We start from the raw sequence: 15375 nt of genomic DNA on the forward strand, positions 1-15375 counted from the left end.
GTGGGCAACCGGCTTCTTCTTCTTGCTACGGCAGTCCTTTGCAAAGTGGCCCGGTTTGCCACATTTGTAGCAGTCGCCTTCAAACTTCTTTGTAGGCTGCTTTCCCTTTCCTGTGTCACTTGGACGATTTGGGCGAGGGCATTTGTTGGAGGGACTGCCCCGCTCCAACAGATTGACTTTGGCTTCAAGTGGGCTAAAGCACTTAGCCTTTTGGTCGCTCTTGCGCACATCAGCCTCAATGCGCAATTTCACGATCAAGTATTCAAGGGTCATCTGCTTTCGCTTGTGTTTGAGATAACTCTTGAAGTCCTTCCAACTAGGAGGAAGCTTGTCAATGATCGTGCACCTTAAGAATTTGTCGGGCAAGGTCATCCCTTCAGCCACTAGTGCGTGGATGATCATTTAGAGCTCTTGAACTTGCTCCATGATGGGTCGAGAGTCGACCATCTTGTAGTCCATAAATTTGGATGCTACAACTTGTTCAGTACCTGCAGCATTATCTATGCTATACTTTCTTTCTAGGCTTTCCCACATCTCTTTTGATGTGGTTACAACGTAGTATACATTGTACAAACTATCATCTAAAGCACTTAGAATGAAATTTTTACAAAGGTAATCTCCTTTTCTCCAAGCTTCATAGTCCGCCATAACTTCGAGCCTAGTCTCTTGATCGCTTGGCGCGGGCGGCTCATTCTCAGTGAGAAAGTTGGCGACGCCCAATGTTGTCAAGTAGAACAACATCTTTTGGTACCACCTTTTGAAGTAAGATCCTCAAAAATTTGGTGGCTTCTTTGCATGTGGCATCATTCTTGGTGCCAACGGTGCCGAACTTGGTCCATGGAAGGAGCCAATTACGTTGCCCCCGAAGGAGCCAACAACGTGGTTGGGCATAGAGCCCCCACCATTCATGTTGGGCATAGAGCCCGCCATGATCGTACTATCCCCGAAGGAACTAACACCCGCATGAGACCCGAAGGCCCCAGCATTCGTGTGAGACCCGAAGGCCCCAGCACTCGATCCATTAAAGGATCCGAAGGAACCACTAAAAGTGGAACCAACCGATCCACTCGAGGTGGATCCACCAGTGGGCCCAAGGGGGTTAAAAAACTCCCAAGGGGTTGTTGATGAAGATGGATAGCGCCCGGGAGTGGGCATCATCGTCGGAATCGATGAAGTGTTGACAGGTCCAGTTGTCTCCATGGTGGAGGAAATGGCGGCGGAGGTGGCAGCAGCGGTGTTGGATTCTGTCGACATCTCCAGCAAAGGTGTTTAAAGTTTCGAAAGTTTTAGTTCACTTTGTTAGCCGAGTCGAGGAGTCCTCTTTCCGCAAGACGAGATACACCCCGGTAGTGCTCTTCGGATTGGCGTTTCGTCCCCAAAGATAAAACGGCTACGTCTTGTTGGTTGCAGCACCACAGACGCAACAAGCTCCCGCGAACTGGATGGAGGAGAGGGCAGAGCTTCGACAGAAAGACAATGCAGAGAGGGAGAGAGCTTATGATGCAGATGCTTGTGAATGTTGTGTCAAATGCAGTGGAATGACTACCTTATTTATAGGCCAAGCCACCATGCAGGGTCAACCAAGCCATGAAGGCTCATCATGGCAGATTCGTAACCGTCGGCGGTTACAAGCGTGTGGCAGGAGTGTGCCTTTCGCGTGTGGAGCGTGTGGATTTCTCACGTGGCAGGTCTGACTGTGCCACGCTTGACGATGTGTCAAGCCACTTGGATTGCTGACTCAGCGGTGGTCTAAAAAGATTACTATGGGTCCAGACCCAAGCCCAAAGACCAATTACCAAGATCCAAGTCCAAGTCCAAGATCGAGCCCGAGCCCGGGCCTGCGAGCACGGGCTCGGGCGGGCGGGCGGCGGCGCGCGCGTGTGCGCGCGTGTGGGCTCTTTCACCCATTTTGGTCCACTATAATTATTAAGTAACATAAAGTCACTTAATTTAAACACATTAAAAGATGTGTCACTTCTCCTATGTGGGATAATTAACACTAGTTAATTATTCCCTAAGCTCACACTCCAAGCTTTAATTAAAAGATAATTATGCCCAACTTTAATCCACTATTTCTCATTCACCGGAAATCGGATTTTAGAAAGTGAATATACTACATTTATCTACGTAAAGTGTAGATCGACGCTATATCATCTAATTTCACAAAATTAGATGTCTCGTCACATTTATTATTTGGTCAAAATCCATTGACCAGACATATTTATTCCATGATTTCTACCGGGAATCCAGTGGCTCCTACTGCGCCTACCCATCTACAAAAACGTTGGGTCACCAGGGAGGGAATTTTCTTTAAATATTTTTGTGCCCTCAAATTATTTTTGGATTTTTTTTTATTTACCGATAATAATAATAGTAGTACTATTCATTTGTGGGGTTTTCTTTTTTTAGGACAATATTTCTGTTTATCTTTTATTAACTAAAGGTATTCGATTGGTAAGGAGGTTTGTATTAAAATCCGACCAAAGTAGTGACTAATTTTTGTTGAGGTTTGCCTTAACTTTTTCAGACTAATGCCTAACTAAGAAACATATGTGGTTTAACTAAAACTTAGCATAAACTCTCTCCATTTTCCATCCTATTTATTCATGCATGAATGTACTAAAGTTATGCATTTGGTTGTCTGATGAATGACAATAACAAAATAAATTAGTTATTTCATTTCACGAGATATTTGAGTTTTTAATGAATGCATCTCTTCGTTAGATTTAGTTGGCCAAGAATTAATAATTATCCTGCTATCTTTCGGATCTAACTCTAATTTCTAAAAGATATGTTGTGAATTCTGATGCTCATTTCACGTCTTCCATTTCACTCGTGTTATTATGATTTAGTAACATTGAATATTGTGTAGCCCTTTTCTCTATCTCACTTAAAAGTCTAAAACTATTTATTCTAATAATTGATACTAGATCCGTTCCAAATTAATTTATATAATGGATACTACATCCGTTCCAAAAAAAAAGATAAGGTTATAAATGATACGGATTTTAATACGCAATTAGTAAAGTAACTGGGAGGGAGAGAAAAGGTGGTGTATATAATATTAGTGGATTATGGGGTCCACATTAGATTGATATGTAAGGTTAGTACTCCCTCCGTCCCGAGCTACTCGCTCATTTCCTTTTCGGCACGGAGATTAAGGAATGAGTGTATAGGAAAGTCAAAAATGACGGCTGTAGGTGAAAATTTTTACTAAAAATGGAAAGAGTGCAAGTAACTTGGGACGCCCAAAAAGGAAATACGTGCGAGTAGTGCGGGACGGAGAGAGTATTTGTTTAAAACTTCTATACGTAGAATTGGTCTAATTTTGGTGGACACCCAAAAATGTTGATATTAGTCTATTTTTTTTTGGACGGAGATGGTAGAGTTCTCGATTTAGAATTCATGATCCGGGTATGCTTCAAGAGTGACTAAAGTTTAATTTTTGCAATAAAAAATTATTGATGTGAATCTCGACTTCAATAATGTAAAATCGAGGGGGTTTTCTAGTATTTGTTTTTTACCAAGGAAACAAAATGATAAGATACCCACAAAAGGTGAATCTCAAATGATAGGATGAAAAGAACGAAAATGGAGAAAGTGTAATAATGAAAGGAAATCTATCTGGGACTTTGGACTTTTTTTCAAAATAATAAAGACATCCATTGACTACTTTTACTAAAGCAACTCAACTAAATGGTTCCACAATCTAGAAACAAAAGCTAACTTAGAGCATCTCTAGTGGGCGGATGTCCCACTCGGACATCCACCAGAACTTCCCAAAAACACCTCCTGCCATGTCACTAGGACTTCCCATCCCACTGCCACGTCACTAGGACATCCCCTTCCTAATCCGCCCTTCCCATCGCTCTTCCCACTAGGACTTCCAACAATAAAAAAAATCACAAATTCACAAATAAAGCAATTTACGTTTACGGAAATAAAATTTCAACACGAATACGAACGGGAAAAATTAACAACTTCATTTAAAAAAAACATATATGATTTGAAAAAAATTTTACATAGTAATAAAACAATTACGGGACGTGCGAATGAAATGAAGTTCAACGAGTCGTATATATAGAGTTAAAAAAAAAATTAATATACCGGACGTCCGACCCGGACGTCCGACCCACGCCACAATGGCGGACGTCCGCCCGCCCGTCGCCGCAACGTCTGAGGACATCCGACGTCCTTACGGGACGTCCGTATCCGAGTTGAAACGCCACAATGGCGGACGTCCCGGTCGCCCGTCGCGGATGTCCGACCGGACGTCCGCCATTGGAGATGCTCTTACATACCTTTACTCAATGTTATTCCAAATAACAAAAGCAATCATCAAAGGTGGAATTCATAAATAAAACTCTAACCCAAAATAGAAAGATAATTCACAAAGGAGGCTACAATATTCATTCGAAGTCTGATACAAATTGATCTCAACTTTGTTCATTTCACCGTGTAAATCATTTTGACCTTGCCATGCACCTTTCTACCTAGTCAGGTGACACTTAGTGTCATTAATTCACCTAGTCAGGTGTTATCTCTGCTTCGCCGAATAGCTTCACCTGGTCTGGTGGTTTAGGGGACAACGAACCACCTAGATGTTTTGATACTTCAGACCCTCCCGACACCGTTTTTTGGTGAGTGAGAAGAATATAATCTCAGCATAATTATGCTGAAGAGAGAAATATCTCTTTTGTGTTATTGATCGAATGAAAAGTTACATAAAAACAAATGAGATATCATCTTATATACTTGGTGATCTAACCAACTAACTAACCATCTAACTAACTAGTGACAGCTAGGATAACGGACTTCAACTAACTAATAACTAACTATATAGCCGTTGGCTGCTGTGCTTAAGCTTTCATCTCTTCTTCTTCTTCAACTTACTTCTTCAAGCTTCCAATGGTCATCTTCTCGATCTTCTCTCGTTCAATATCTAAGAGCCCCCCTCAAGATGGACTGTATACAGTTGTGACATCCATCTTGGACAACAAGTTGTGGAAGGGAGCTGACACCAAAGGTTTGGTGAATATATCAGCAAGTTGAAGATTATTATGAATATGCATGGGTTGTTTCACAGAGACTCCAAAGTCTTTCAGTAGAGCCAGAATCCAAACGACTTCACAACATGCTAAGGCCATTGATCTATACTCTGCTTCAGCTGAAGATCTAGAAACGATGTGTTGTTTCTTCGAGCGCCAAGAGATCAGAGAGCTACCCAGAAAAAGACAAAAGCCAGAAATACTCCTTCTTGTATCTGGGCATGCAGCTCAGTCTGCATCAGAGAAAATGCATAGGGATGGATCTGACTTTGCTGAGTAGAAAATACCATGACCTAGGGTGCGTTTCAAGTATTTGAGAACCTTTTCAGCTACGAGCATGTGTCCGGAACAAGGCTTGGACAAGAATTGGCTAAGCTTATTCGCTACAAAAGTGATATCCGGTCTAGTTATGCAAAGATACACTAAACGGTCTATGAGTCTTCTATAAGCAGTGGGGTCAGTGAGAGGCTCCCCTTCATCTTGTTGAAGATTTTTAGATGAGTCCATGGGAATGGTGGAGGGCTTACAGCCAAGAAGGCCTGCACAGAGACAAGATCTAGTGCATATTTTTGTTGAGAGATGAAGATGCCACTATTGTTTCTAGCAATCTCAATTCCCAAAAAATATTTTGGAGTGCCTAGATCCTTGTATTTGAAGTGATTGGTGAGGAACTCCTTGAAGCTTGTTATTTGCGCATCATTACTAGAAGCAACAAGGATATCATCCACATAAATGACAATTCTAAAGAAAGAACCATCAGTGGAATGTCTATAAAAAAATGAGTGGTCTGATGCAGATTGAGATAGGCCAAAGCTAGATAAAACTTGTGAGAACTTCAAATACCATTGCCTAGAAGCCTGCTTCAACCCATAAAGAGACTTCTTCAGTTTGCAAACAAGCTGTCCAGACACAGCAGAGGCCTTTGGAACAATCAAACCAGGAGGCAATGTTATGTATATTTCTTCATCCAACTCACCATATAAGAAGACATTATTAATGTCAAGATGAGCTAGTTTCCATCCATGTATAGCAGAAAGAGCAAGCACCATCTTGACAGTAGTTAGCTTTGCAACTGGAGAGAATGTATCATGGAAATCCACCCCAGCCTGCTGTGTGAAGCCTTTAGCAACTAACCGGGCTTTATATCTCTCTACTGTGGCATCAGCCTTGAACTTGATCTTATACACCCACTTGCAAGATATGGGAATCTTGCCCGGAGGCAACACAGTGATCAGCCAAGTCTCTGTTCTTATCAGAGCTTGCAACTCCTCTTGCATTGCCAATACCCACTCAGGATGTTGAGAAGCTTTCTTGTAGGAGTTAGGTTCAGTGAGTGTGGAAACAAGAATGATGAATTTGAGATAAGGCTAAGATAGCTCGGCATTAGAGAAGTATGAAGAAATAGGGTATTTTGAATTAGACACCACTAAGTTACATATGTAATCAGTGAGGTGTGCTGGGGTTTTGATGATTCTTCCTGAAGTGGAATGATGAGAGGTTGTTGATGGTGTAACATGAGTGTTATCAGGCTGAGAAGGGAGATTTTCTTGCTGCAGAAGAGGCATAGAAGAGTGAATATTTTGCTGATGCTGAATAATATGCTGAGGCTAAATATTTTGCTCAGGTTAAATGTTTTCTGACTCTTGAGGAGGAAAGTTTGGAAAGGATGTGGGTTTTAGCTGAGAGAGTGGAAATTCATTTTCATGAAAAATAACATTTCTGCTAATGAAAATGTTATTGCTCTTCAAATCCATGACTTTATACCCCTTGTAACCAGATGGATAACCAATGAATATGCATTTTATAGCTCTTGGTGAGAACTTATTTCTGCTTTTGTCCAATGTTGAAGCAAAGCAAAGACACCAAACACTTTCAAACTTGAGTATGTTGGAGGTTTATTGAATAACATTTGAAAGGGTGTCAGCTTATTAGGTAGAACATAGGAAGGAAGTCTGTTAATAAGGAAGGAAGCTGTAAGAACACACTCTCCCCAGAATTCTATGGGGAGATGAGACTGAAAAAACAGATTTCGTGCAACATTCAAAAGATGTTGGTGTTTCCTCTCCACTCTGGCATTTTGTTGAGGGGTTTCTACACATGAGTGTTGGGATAATGTTCCATATGTAGAGAGTAGAGGAGTAAGATTGAATTCAGGGGCATTGTCACTTCTCAACATTTTTATTTTCTTTGAGAACTGAGTGAGAATGATGGAGAAGAATTGGGACATAACAGTGGGAACTTCTGACTTTTGAGAGCAGAAAAGTCCAAACAAACCTTGAACAATAATCAACAATTGTGAGGAAGTACTTGAATCCATCGTGTGTAGGAGTATGGAAAGGCCCCCATACATCACAGTGGATCAAGTAAAAAATGTCATGATCTGTGAGAGGAATCAGGAAAAGACAATTTTCTTTGTTTTGCTATTGGACGAATATGACATGAAGTGATTTGAGAATTAGAAGGAGACAAAGAATCAGACAAAAGTATGAGTTTATTGAGTGAAGGATGGCCCAAACGCCGGTGCCATACATCCAAACTAACAACTGAATTAACAGAAACAGTAGGTTAAGCAGTAGGCTGAGTAACAATAGTGGAGGCATGATATTTGTCATACTTGAATCATTGTGTGGAGTTTGAGCTAAATCAAGTATGTAGAGGTTTCCAACACGATTTCCCTTCCCAATCATGATCCCCAGTGTAGCTTCCTGAATTTGGAAATGGTTGCGAGTATAAGTGACAGTGCAGGATGTATTTTTGGTTAAGGCACTGACAGAAAGGAGATTAAATGAGAAGGAAGGGACATGTAGAACTGAAGTGAAAGTGATTTTTGGAGTGAGATTTACAGTACCTATATGAGTTATAGGAGCTGTCTGGCCATTGGGAAGGTTCACAGAAGCATTAGATATTAGAGAAGCAGATGACAATAGAGATGGATCATAGCAAATGTGATGTGTAGCACCTGTGTCTAAGATCCATGTAGATAGGCTAGAATATGATGAAGATAAAGTGTATATAGGAGGTGCGAAGTAAACCGTACCAGAAAAAGGAGCAACTTGAGACTGAGAGATATGCTATGGAGGTTCAGCTGACTCTGTAGTAGTGAATGAACTTTGAGTGTGGAATTGGCTTTGCAAGAGATTCACAAGCTGCTGATAGTGATCCATGGTAGGTAGGTTTGCAACAATAGGTTGAGATCCAGATTGTGATCCCTTCCAATGAGAAGAATCAGAGTTATCTTCAACATAGTTCACAGACTTCTGCTTGTATGAACCAGATTGATTAAAACCAGTAGATTTAGGTTTGTCTCGGCCATATTCTAGGGGAAAACCATGGATAAAGAAACACTTATCCACATTATGGTTAGTTTTACCACAATGGTTGCACAAAAACTTGTTGAAGCCTCTGCCAAAATTTGAAGCAGCATTTGCAAAAGGTTGTTCACTTGTAACTGGAGCAGGAGCTGGAGAGTAGGCTGAGGATATTAGCTTTCCATCAATGCGTCGTTGTCTCTCTTCCTGAACAACTAAGGAAAACACCTTAGAAAGTGAAGGCAAAGGAGAAATAGCCAGGATATTAGATCTGATCTGTGAAAAGGTAGGATTTAAGCTGATTAAAAATTGAACTATGTAATCATTTTCCTGATGTTGATGCCATCTAGCTGCACTGTTGCAAGTGCAACGATTGCAATTGCACCAAGAGAGAGACTGAGAATTTTTGAATTCATCCCAAACCGTTCTCAAATTGGTGAAGTATGTGCTGACATCTAAATTTCCTTGATTGAGAGTCATCAACTGCTGCCTCAGTTGATATAAACGAGCAGAATCACCAAGAGAGAAACGTTCCTTCAGATCTGACCAGATCTCATAAGCATTATCCAAAAACATAATGCTAGAAATTTGAGCAGAAACTGAGTTGCGCAACCAAGCAACAACAATGCTATTACACCTGATCCATGCTTGATACAGGAGATCATCACCATTCGGCCGAAGTATAGATTCATCAACAAAAACTAACTTATTCTTAGCTAGTAGAGCTGTGATGAAGGAACAGCCCCATGTTGAGTAATTGGATCCAATTAGCAACTGTGGAACGAGAGCTACACCAGGATTGTCGCTCGGATGCAGAAAATAAGGGCTAGTAGTGTTATCTGAAGGAGGAATCTGAGGGCGATTGCGTGCATTCATGATGAACGAATCAGCGAAGAAAAGAGATCCGAGAAAGAGTAGCGGAAGATCTTAGTTTGCTCTGGTACCTTGAGAAGAATATAATCTCAGCATAATCATGCTGAAGAGATAAATATCTCTTTTGTGTTATTGATCGAATGAAAAGTTACATAAAAACACATGAGATATCTCTTTATATACTTGGTGATCTAACCAACTAACTAACCATCTAACTAACTAGTGACAGCTAGGATAACAGACTTCAACTAACTAATAACTAACTATATAGCCGTTGAGCTAAGATAGCCGTTGGCTGCTGTGTTTAAGCTTTCATCTCTTCTTCTTCAACTTACTTCTTCAATCTTCCAATGGTCATCTTCTCGATCTTCTCTCGTTCAATATCTAAGAGTGCGTCTCTTATTCCTTGACCTAAATGCCTCTTCACGCCTCATTCCACTTCAATTTTTTTCCCTTGGATCACTTAATCATATGGTTCCATGATGTGAGTAACCTAGGTTCGCATTATTCCTCTCTTATTGGGAAGGATTTGCCCTCAAATCTAGCATGATTCATTTGATGCTATGTTGAACCAGATGTCAATCAACCATGTTCGCATCATTCTCTTCTTTGTTGAAATGATTTGTCCTCAAATCTCGTTCGTGAGTACCTATAAAGAAGGATGTACCCAAATAAAATCATTTTAAATCATTTAAAGCTATCTTGATCATTCACTTGAAAGTTGTAGCAGTAGGGGCAAAAGTAACAAATTTTTTGTTTGTCTTGGTTCATACTATTTACCCAAGTGACAACTTGAGCTTTGTTTTTTATGTGGATATGTCAAGTATTAGGCTCAAATCTGGGTCTAATCTAGTGTTCAAGTAATTGTGTTTAGATTTGTGGAGCCCTAGAAATAAAGAAGGTCCAGCACTAGAATTGAATTCGACCAAAATTCGACTTGGTTTTAACCACAAATAAATTCGACCAAAATTCGTGTGATTTATTTCTGCATCGTAGAAGACGCCCAGAATTGAATTTGAAAAGACTATTTTACCCCTCAGCAACATGCTTTCCCATAAAATCAAATAATCAATCCCCATTTCATTTTCCCCCAATTTGAAATGCTTGTGCGCGAACCCTACATCCGTCGTCGCTTTCCACCCCAACAATTTCATGTCGGAGTTCAGTAGGATAAATTTTTGTGTTCGGTGATTACTTGATGTCATCAAACAGAATTATTGGCACCATTTATTTGTAATATCCCAAAATCGACTTGGGTGTGAGCGGTGCGACTTGGGTCTGGTTTAGTTTGCTGCGGGATTTTATTTTTTGTGTTTGTGTATGCCATTGTAGGTTGATAAAGGTCAAGCATTTCATTGCCGTATTTCATCCGGTAAGGTCACCTTCGGCGTACGAGTCATCGACTGCTTTGACAAGGGTTTGGGTAGACTAAATCCCGAGGTAAACATCATTACGGTTAATTCTTTTATGTGCACATTTGAGTAGTCATTGATTAGCAATTTCATAAAATGCCCCAAATGGCTAATGAGTTTCTGTTATAAGCTGATATTTTACGATGAATGATTAATTCATTTACTATTTGTGCTTAGCACTTTAGGTTTCGATTTTGTGTCATGATTTCTGTTGTTTTAGTTGGGTGGTCTTCACCACAGAAACATACTCCGTTGTGCTGTTTTGATGAGTAAAGAAAAGAGTTTGTTGAACATGTCACTGCGCGCTACGAATGACGCTTGAGTGTGCATGATGCTGAAGATATTATTCGAGTTTATCGGGTTAAGATTAATTTCTTCGTATATCGATATAACGCTCGAACTAGATAGAAAAAGAGGAGGATTTTTAGCATGAATGCAGGTTTAGCATTCTATACAAAATCCCAGTACAGTTGCAGCGCTTGGACCACCTTGTCCACTTCTCAAATGCTGACGGCATCTCAAACCTGCATATGGATCGCAACACATTTGGTCGATTATGTGTTATTCTACGTGCACGTGGGGGACTTACAATTGTGTTGGGATTGAAAAACAAGTTGCAATCTTCGTGTTTGTTCTAGCACACCACCAGGAAAAATAGGTCTTGCGGACTTCATTTTGGCGTGCATGGGGTACAGTTTCCTATTATGTGCATCGAGTTTTATGTGCTGTGTTGAGTTTACACTTGGTACTGTTATAGAAGCCCACGCCAGCTCGAGATGATTGCACAGATAACAGATGAAAATGCTTTAAGGTGAGGACATTATGTTTTATGTTCAGCGTTGTGCAGTTTATATTTCCATCAGGCTACTTTACATTGATTATTCAAAATATGCATTAATTTCCCCTTTGTTTCTTTATTGCCTTTTGATGCACTATATTTTAGCACTACAACTACTTGCAAGTATACAAGACAAAAATAATTTAGCTAATATCGGGATATCGAACACTTGTAATATAATTGCAACTGGGTATCATGTACTAAGCGTGATATATTATCTAGAGAAACAATGGGTTGGACTAATTAATTAGGCAAAAATAAATAAACAAAGCGTGCACATAAACAAAGTAAATCAAGCAAAAAGTGGAATTCCAAGATAGAGCTTTCACAATTATGGTTTTCACAAAACACAGTTATGATACCCTAGCACGGTTCATACTTCGCTAGAACGAGTCACATAAATATTGCTCATGCGGCAGAAAGTAGATCACAGACACTAGGGGCGTCAATCCTAGATTTGTAACTCCTAAAAGCTCCTAAGACTCCTAATGTTTTCGCTCTCAATTAACAGTGTCGTTTTAGGGAAAGCTAATTGTAACGTCAACTAAGCTCTTCTAACTCACCAACCTCCTCTCACGATTATGTTGCAAGCCAATAGATCATCACAGAATGTGTCACTCAAACGTGAAATAATTATCCAACACTTAGAATAGAAGCGAAGTAATGAACAAAACGGATACCAAAAACTGGAATTATATAAAATAATAAAAGTTATTAACACATCCCAAGAATTCTTATAGTTTAGCTACTCATAGAAAAATAATAAAAACTACAAATTAAAGTACAAAACATAAAGAAAAAGTAAACAAAACCCAAGGATGAATTGTTGTGCCTATATTTAGTCTTCTCTTGTCTTGCTCCAAACTTCAAAAATGGTGGATGTAATGATAGATGAATGATTAGGGTTGAAGGAGGAGCCTTAGGGGCTCCCCAATTTTGGAGGATATGAATGTGTAAATATTATGAATTAGGTTATGGGGTTGATAAGACTCGTTTCATGCATTGGTTTGTGGGTGAATTTACGCGCTTATGGGGTGATAATGCACAAACTTTGAGTTTAAGTGTGCAGGTTGCCGCTGGATCAAGTAGACCATGTAAATTGACCGAGCAGACGCAGATTGAGCAGAAATTGAGTGAGAACGCCGAAAAGCTAATTGACCAAGGGGAATTATTAGAAGGAGCAGGCAGTGCAAGGAGTGGGACAGAGGAGAGAGATCTCAAAGATACCCTTCATTTTAAGGGTACAAATATCAAATCATGGAAGGCACGTCTTAGGGTTGGAGCCTCAAGCAGCCCTATAAATAGGGAGCAACATGAAGGAAGAAAAAATCACCTGGGGTGAGCTCTTCTAGCTCACAGCTTCACACAGTCACAGAGTAGTTCTTAGCTAGAGTTCTCAGCTGCGAATCCACTCAACTCCAGTTTCAAGCTCTCTGTTTCCTAGCTCGGGGGGAGGGGGAAGTCCTTAGTTCTGGCCATTCTTCGTTTGTAATCGTGGTTTCACCACTTCTAGAAGATAAGATACAATCTTTAATTTATGTCTTGCATCATTTGTTTTCATTTTCACAAGCCTAGACGTAAAGGCCAAATTTCAACAAATACACTAGTAGTGTGTGACCGAAACATACAGTTCGTCTACCTCCTCATTGGGTGGGAAGGATCTGCTGGCAATTCCGGTAACAGAGCGATTGCAAAATCCGAAGGAATTATTTAACATGCGTCATACGGGCGATGAATGTCATAGAAAGGGCTTTTTCTGTCTTGAAAATGAGATGGAGAATCCTTCGAAGCGCCTCCTATTATCCAATTGTGACACAAATTTGGTTGATAATGGCCTGCTTCCTTCTCCACAACTTTATTCGGTGCGAGATGGTGATCCAGTTGAACCGGAATTAGACGAGGATGCCACCACGCAAGTACAAGATGAGGACAACAATGTGAATGAGTACGTACTAACTGTAGATCCCACAACCGTGTGGACACAATTACACGAGAACATTGCAATAGAAATGTGGAATAACTTTTAGCTAAATAATTTGTTGTGTTGGCAACGGTTGTGTTATTGTTATGCTGTCATTTTATCAAACTATGTAGAACTTGCATTGTTTACTTTAATGACGCTTTGTTTAAATGTGGCATCATTTGGTATTTGTCCATAATGTATGTGTTTTATCAGGATAAGTTATTTGGATGCACTGCCCGAATGTTGCCGTGGGAATGGGAGAATGGAGGTAATATGTGCGGGAAAGTATGCAAAGAATCCCGGACAATATTACCTGAATTACGCCCAGTGAACGGTACTCACCCAAGGAGTTTTAAATGGTTTGATGTCGTACTACGACATCCAAATGCAGTCAGTTCTAAGCCGAAGGTTAGAAAAGGAAAAACATGTCGTGGAGGCCGGATGAATGTAGTTGCCGAGGGGATACAACAGAACGGTTGGTCTGCGTCTAACATCACCACTCGACGACTTGACAATGTCAAAACGAATGTATTGACATATTTCACTGGCATGTTACTGGTCATGTTGGGCGTCGTGATTGGGATGTAGATGAAGTTTTAAATTGTGTGTTGTATGTTTTTCTTATGTATAATTATGACACCATGGTTCGATATATTCGATCCAAAATTGTTGTACCGGACGTATGGTATATGAACCTGAATTTGATGTTTTTGACAAATTTTGCTTCTTGCTCGTAACGTATTCCAATGTCCGCCCATTTTATGTATTCATATGCCCATTTCTTAGGCCTCTCAAGAATTCAACGAATTATGGGGAATTATAAAAAAATATCAACAAGTTTTGAAGAGTTTTGTGAAATCGATTAAAGCTACCAATTAAGGGATGTTAATGCCGTTAAGAGAAATGGTGTAACCGTCGATGCCAACTTAATTTTGTTGGCCTATCAAAATTAAGTCAATTAATTTACTTTAGAAAATGTTTGAATTTAGTACTATACAATTAATTTACTACTTCGTTTTCTTCATTTTGATTTTTTTATAAGTTTATTAATGTTGTTTATAATATTTTTATTTTAACTTACCGATATTTCCATGTTGATTTGGTTCATACTTATAATTTTATATCTATAACTATTTTGCATACGGTTAGTACATGCATTTTTTTACTCCATTCATCCACGAAAAAAAGCTCATTTGACTATTTTGAGTGTCCAAAAAATTCTTTTATTTCTAAAAATAGAAAGTTTCTCTGTCAATTTTTATCCACTTATTCTCCGCTCTTCCATAGATTACTTACTTTTTCTCCGTATCTCGATTACTTTACTTACTTTTTCTTATTCTCTTATACCTTACCAATTTCTCATTAAAACTTGTGCCGTCCACAAATGAGACTATTTTTTATTGACGGAGAGAGTATTTTTTTAGTCTTATGTTATGATGTCGTTACTTATTTTATTTATAATTTATTTACAATGTCAAATTAATAGAACGAAAATATTTTCAGTCGTGCATAGCGCGGGGTTAACATTTGTTTTCTAATATAGTCCACTTTTGTTTTCCAATTACAGCACGAGTTTATGGTGGTGAGTTTATCGAAATTGAGATATGACAAAGTCTCTATTTTGTCCAAACAACCAATAAAAAAATAAATTAGTTGACCACTAGATATCACCAACCAATGTGAAAGTGTATCCGTGCAAACTACTGATTTGATCGAGTGTTGGAGCCGAGCTGCAGCTCAAAGAAGAGATCAAGAAATGAAGCTCGGCTTTGAGCTAGCTCGGCTAGAAAGGAGTTCGGCTAGAAAGGAGTTCGGCTAGAAAGGAGTTCGGTGAAAGGAGTTCGGTAAGCTCGGCTTACCGAGCTGGAACTAGCCTGGAACTAGCCGAGAAGAAGAAGGCAGAAGAAGGAAGCTCGGCTTTGAGCTGGAACTA

At 39.7% G+C, this 15375-nt stretch overlaps 1 protein-coding gene across 1 annotated transcript; it reads right to left on the reverse strand.

The window, feature by feature from the left end:
- Positions 1 to 8119: 8119 nt before the first annotated feature.
- LOC121775724 lies at positions 8120 to 9232 on the reverse strand. The gene has a single exon (XM_042172757.1). It carries the CDS (start codon positions 9230 to 9232, stop codon positions 8120 to 8122), a length of 1113 nt encoding a protein of 370 aa, XP_042028691.1.
- Positions 9233 to 15375: the final 6143 nt, after the last annotated feature.

Source organism: Salvia splendens, chromosome 2 (assembly GCF_004379255.2).
Source record: "Salvia splendens isolate huo1 chromosome 2, SspV2, whole genome shotgun sequence".
Lineage (NCBI taxonomy): Eukaryota > Viridiplantae > Streptophyta > Magnoliopsida > Lamiales > Lamiaceae > Salvia > Salvia splendens.

Bases quoted from the DNA above. Each gene is read 5' to 3' on its own strand.
- LOC121775724 (XM_042172757.1), bottom strand. From the start codon at position 9,232: ATGAATGCACGCAATCGCCCTCAGATTCCTCCTTCAGATAACACTACT.